The following is a 6,359-nucleotide window of genomic DNA, read 5'->3' as shown; positions in this document are numbered from 1 at the left end:
ATTCGCCCCTGATTGACCAGCTGATTGATGATGGAAACAAAACTTTTGATTGATTGCAATTACAATATATCATAATTTTTTTGAAGGTTAATATTAATTTTAAGAATATAAATTTAAAATTAAAAATTAACCTATTGCCAAGATATTTAAATCTTTTTAAATTAAATTCTCCAATTGATTTATTGACTGAACTCAAATTAAACATGTCAAAATGTGAATACTCTCATTTTGAAGTGTATAGAAAACAGACCAATTGATGAATCTAAGCCACAAGCAGAGGAATGGAGGGGAAAAAACTTGAACAACTGACCGAAATATGTAATAAGACAAATGTCGATGTTGATGTTGATGACGATGACGATGACAATTTGAAGCAATGTGGGACAAGCGAATGAGTTTCTAGATCGACAGCTGGCAGTAACAATTCGAGCACGGAACGTGTCACAATGTTTAGGGAACGTTTACCGATTTCCAGAGGGATTCGAGCCCCTTCAGCACTTATTTGGGGCAGCCTTGGATTAATCCTAATGCTGCAGCTGCTGCAGTTCCAGGTGGTGAGTGGCTATAGGGCCCTGATTCCCGTCGATCCAGGTACGATCAAGATATACCTATCCAAACAAAAATTCAAACTGATGTACTCTCTCTCTCTCATTCTCTCTGGTGATCAGCGAATCCCGGCAAATGCATTTATCGCGGCGATTTACTAGAATTGGGCATCAATAATGGCATTCCACCCTGTCAGCGACTGACCTGTAATGAGGATGGATCCATATTTATCGAGGGGTAAGTCTAACCAGGGATACAAGAGACAAACAGACAGACGGACAGACAGACAGACAGACGGAAAGCCTAACAAGCTGACAGACAGAGAGAGAAACAATTGATAGAGAAGACTACAGCTGAGCGTACCCAACTGTAGGAGACCCTGTACTTAAAGTTTCAAGTTGTCACATCAAGTAAACTAGACCAAACTTAATTTTCAATTCTGTGTTCTGTTTCTGCTGTCATTGCTCATTCAAAATGAATTTTATCAACATTTTTCAAACCAGCAAAAAAAAGCTTTCCAAAAAAACCGTAACTACTCATTTTATTGTTAAAAAACAATTTACATATAGTTCATTCAAAGTGTTATACCTTCTTTTAAACTGTACCGCTTTTCAAGTGGGATACTATTTTGTTCATGGTTAAACTTTAAAATTTATTCTGCATATAAATGTTAAAAAATTTCTGAGAAAAAAAATTTCTCTACTACATCTTGGTTTCGATTTTTAATACTAAAATCTGTACAACTTCAAATTGTCATAACTTGATCAAAACTGAAGCGATTTCCAAGCGCAACGTTAATTTTTTGATATTTTGATCCCTTAATTGATTCACCATATCAAATTGATAACTTTCAAAACAACATTTTTGATCAGGAATATATTTATAATACTTTTTTTTTACATTTCCTTTTTTAAGACAAAATGAAAAGACCCTTTACAGTTAATTACAGGGTATACAAAGACAACGCACAAACATTCGAAACGTTTTGCACTGATAAGACAACGACGCCAACGTTGGCGTTGACACTGGCAGCGACGGCGACAGCGACGTCGACAGCGACGTCGACGCAGCGCAGAGCTGACAACGTAAAAATCCAGAGTTGCTATGTTTTGAAGTGTAATTAAAAAAGTTGCGCAAGTTTGCATTACATTAATTTGTAGGTCAAGACTAACTGCCAAATGGAAATTTTGCAACACTGGCCTTAGAGGTTGTAGAAAAATCTTTCTTCACAATATGATTATGTCAGATTTTGGAAGTTGAATATTTGTAAAAACAATTTTTTTCACATGATTTATTCGACACTGAGGGGAATCCAAGTTAAAAAAATTATTATATAATTATTTTTATCATATGACTTACTAAACTATACTATCTTAAAAACAGCAAAATTGCTATGCAAAATTTTAGGAGTTGAATATTAGTACATTACAGTATCAGTTTAGAAATTTTGTGAGTTGAAATGGATACCACGGTAAGGGATATAAATATGATAAAAATTCAACGATAGAAGATATTAATTTAAATATCACTGCGGACGGCAGTTTGCGTTAGTGACGAAAGCATCACGAAGGCTGCGAAAGGCGACTAGCAATTTATACAGCTAAAATTTGCTACGACTGTCCGATCAGATCGTGTAATATACCGATCGAAAGGTTTAGTCCTAACTTACAAAATGGCATACTAAAACTTTTCTAATTCACCTGGGTCATGAGATACGGGGGTGTAAGTGGGAGGGGAAACATTTGTATGATCGCAGCTTGTGGAGCCGTTGGGGCTTTTTGCTCAAATATTTATTTTTTTTAAATTCTTATCAAAAATACGCGTCGATTGATACCTCGATGACCCAAATCCGTTAACTGGTTCAAAAGATAAATAAATTTGAAATTTTTAGTGGACTTCTCAAAATGAAATAAAAAGTTAGTTTCTTTGTTTGTCTGTTTGCATCAAAGCGCTAAAGAAGCTTAAATGTAATGATGGGGATTTATTATTCTTTGAAAATCTAGAAATGTTTATTGTACGACTTTTTCAATTTCAATTTTCAATTTTCAAAACGCTAAATCCCGCTTAAATTGAACCTCAACAGTTTCCAAACCATAGAAGCTACAGATATGCTCTATATATAATTGGAAAGGTGTGTTTGAGAGCTTTTATGTGTTCCTTAAAACTTTTTTTCTAAAGTATTCAGGTAACATTTTACAGGTGATAGACTGTTTTTAAGCTTACATTTTGGAGATTTCTGACAAAACGGCGCTAACGATTTCTGTTAAATTTTATTATGTTGTAATACGTACAATTTTTTTTGGTATATGAAACATTAATTTTGGTTGAGGAGTTTGGAAGATATTACCTGTTAAGTGAATAAATACATTTTTCTATCGGCCGATAATCATGTTTTAGTACGAAAAACTTTTTGGTTTTATGAGATATCTCAACCAAACTGATACAATATGCATTTAACTTGGCTTAATATAATTCCTGACAAAAGTTGGTTCAAATCGGACTTCTATATCATATAGCTGTCATAGGACCGATCGGGTCAAAATAAGGTTTTAGTATGAAAAACTTGTTTGTTTAGTGAGATATTTTAACCAAATTGATAGCATATGCATTTATGTAGGTTTTAAAAATCCTGACCAAAGTTAGTTCTTATCGGACCACTATATCATATAGCCAGTCGGTCCAATATTAAGTCTTAGTATGAAAAACTTTTTTGTTTTACGAGATATCGTTACCAAACTAATAGAATATTCATTTAAATTAGACTTCTATATTCTGACCAAAGTTGGTTCTATATCATATAGCTGTCATAGCACCGATCGGGCGAAACCCAAGACATAGTATGAAAAAATTGGCATTCGGCACTGCGCAAAAAGTAATTTTTATGTACAAAGAAGCTCACCGTGCACAATGCCAATTTTCGCTTTTGTTTTATTAATTTATATTTTTATTTAAAATTTTTAGATTAAACTGAATTTTGTTCGTCACAAAATTGGATATCAGAAATTTTGGGGCTAGAAATTGCTTTCGTCACTAGACTTTTACCTCGTGTATAGGTTTTTTTTTTTGTAGAATACTAATAGCTTTAATACAACATAATACACATTTGATTGTCAATTAGATTCTTAGTACCAGTTGAACAAAAAAACTGTCTTTTTTTTATATGTATATTGCACGATCAAATCAAATCGTCTTAGCTACGTTGTGTGAACATTTTAGCTTTCTGTATCTTACGGTTTGGTCTTCACATTGATTAGTCAGTGAGTGAGTTAGGACAAAGGGTTTAATATATATAGATGAATGGAGAAATAATGTTTTCTAATATTGACATATCAAGCTCATTTACAAAATGAGAAAACACAAAGATACCCCTATAGGTGGTATGTAAAAATATATAATTAAATTCCCATCTCACGCAATCTCTCTCTATTTTTCGCTCTCTTTTTCGCTGTGCCTCCCTTTTAATAGATGCGGTAAATTGCGCATTGACAAATGCAATCGCGGTGAACGCATCAATCCATCGAAACCCTTTCCAGAATGTTGCCTGTTGAGATACAAGTGCAAAAAAGCTGATGGAGCGCCCTTTTATATTGAACGAGATGCAGCCGAAGGGGCGTAGAGGAAAAACAGGAGCAACAGGAGCAACAGGAGCAAAGGGAGCAAAAGGAGAAAAAACAGCAGCATCCACATCTAGAGCGATTTTCAATGGATCAAACTATGCTAATTTATTTTGTACATTTCCATTTTGTATATCAAAACAAGCAACTCTTTTATTATATTCTTTTTTTTTAAATATACTTAATTTATACCCCCAAAAAAGGGTATCATAATTCGCTTGCTCTAAATTTGATTCCCTTCAATTGTGAAACTACTTTTTGAAATTTGTAAGTATGCTACCTAGTATTGTGTTTAATTTAAGATCTATTCATGCATTTAGATTAAAAAGAATAGATAGAATAAATGGATTCATTGTTACCATTTCATTTGATTTTAAAAATGAATCTCATTTAATTTATAAGACAAATTTTATTTTATCTCTTAACTTTACACTCTAAGTTATTACTTTAATGGTCTATTTAATTGGATTTTGGCAAATCATTTTAAATTTTATTTGACTTTCTTAAATAATTTCATTTAATTTGAAAACGATTCGAATTTAAGTTAACAACAAATTTTTAATTTAGCTTTGAACTTTTATTTTCTAAACTATTACTTTGCCTCTTAGCGGAGTTAATTTTAAATTATTTTAATGACTTTTGGTGAAAATACTTTAGTTTGATTAGATTCTTATAAATGATAAGTATGTCAAGTTGTTTCTAAAAATAATGTTACGTATTTATTTATCTATATTTATTTATAGCAACGACCTGAAAAATTTACCAAATTCGACAGTCTAAACCATATTCACTCCTATTATTTGTGGCACAAAGAGTGAATCAACCCTCGCCAGGTGGCAGGATTCAGTTCCTTCTATATTATAGTCTCGTATTTGTCGGCTGTCAAAGAAGTTGTTTAATTACTGGGCGAAGCCCGCTTATAAACAGCAATTAACGCGTTGTGTCCCAGTGCCACATGAAGTGGCACAGTGGGTGAAGAAACTACACTGACAAGAAAACAAATAGACTACTTTTTTAAACAAGAAATAATTATTTATTTATTTAATATATTTACTTTATTTATTTATTTTTTTTTGTTTTCCAATAAATATTATACATAAGTTCCTCATAATATAATATACTATTTACTTACTAACTTGTTAATTTATTTATTTACTTATTTAAAGAGATATATTTTTTGTTAATTATCCATTATTCGCTTATCATTTTCATATGCTATGAATTGATTATAATCAATATTACCAGTAAGCTCGTTTGTCTGATTAATCGCAGCATATAAAGTGTATATGGTACACTGATAAAAATAAGCCGTCTGATAAAATCAACACTATTAGGATCATAACTATTTCAGAGATACTTTAACTGAAAACGCATAGAAATAAATGTCGAATTTTGAAAATATATTAGTTACAAAATAAATACGATTTGTTCCCTACTTTTGGATACTCGACAAATTTTTTTAGATTACTTAAAAGTAAACTATTTAAGACAAATATTCTTGATTTTAGCTAACTTCTTTTTTTCACAGTGTGGCAACTTGCAGCTGCAACCGGAGAAGCAAATGAAATATTAATTGAAAAAAAAAAAAAATTACACACTCGTATATAAAGCACACCTTTTGTCGCAAAACGTTAATAAGTGCGAAATAATGAACGCTCTGGAAATTGGGAATAGGAAGGGAAATTTCTCGTAGGGGAAGCCAAGGAGGAAAGAGAAGGGAGGAAGGAGTAAGAAGCGGTGTCAAAGTGCACGAATTACATTTTGCTTCTTATTCGTCCATTTTGGTTATTTTTTTAATATTTTCTTTTGGCTCAAACAGTACAGTAAGTCCGATCATTTGAAAATATTCTATTAGCTACAAAATTTGACATTAGGATATACTGACAGCACAGGGTATCCTAAATTCGAGTACACTCGGTTGTGATCAGTATTTGGCATCAGTGGATCGAACATTCAAGAACTCAAATGATAAGCTTGTTTACGAACTAAAAGTAATGCTGATAATTTCAAATCGTATGATTTGAATTTGGACTATGCCAAAAATCTAGAGTCAAGTCGGGTCAAGTCAAATAATCGTATATTCAAGACATTCATGCTAGTGTATATATATATACATATTTTTACATATATGAAAGTGTATAAAAAGCTTGTGATGTCTGGATTCACTTTAGTTTTCATTTATTCTCAACAAGTGAAGCT

General features: G+C 32.1%; 1 protein-coding gene and 1 long non-coding RNA gene across 2 annotated transcripts; both read left to right on the top strand.

Moving 5' to 3' along the window:
• Window positions 1–431: 431 nt before the first annotated feature.
• Window positions 432–4,170, top strand: LOC117787045. The gene is made up of 3 exons (XM_034625493.1): window positions 432–591; window positions 669–783; window positions 4,012–4,170. Exons 1-3 carry the CDS (start codon window positions 447–449, stop codon window positions 4,160–4,162), a joined length of 411 nt encoding a protein of 136 aa, XP_034481384.1. The 5' UTR covers window positions 432–446; the 3' UTR covers window positions 4,163–4,170.
• A 1,204-nt stretch (window positions 4,171–5,374) lies between these two features.
• LOC117787095 lies at window positions 5,375–6,277 on the top strand. The gene is made up of 3 exons (XR_004617664.1): window positions 5,375–5,634; window positions 5,689–5,983; window positions 6,048–6,277. It is a non-coding gene; the product is annotated as an uncharacterized LOC117787095 (long non-coding RNA).
• The last annotated feature ends 82 nt before the right edge of the window (window positions 6,278–6,359 follow it).

The sequence above is a fragment of the Drosophila innubila genome, chromosome X, assembly GCF_004354385.1.
Source record: "Drosophila innubila isolate TH190305 chromosome X, UK_Dinn_1.0, whole genome shotgun sequence".
Taxonomy (NCBI): domain Eukaryota; kingdom Metazoa; phylum Arthropoda; class Insecta; order Diptera; family Drosophilidae; genus Drosophila; species Drosophila innubila.
The sequence above is the reverse complement of the archived record's forward strand: the minus strand, read 5'-3'. Positions and strand labels throughout refer to the sequence as shown.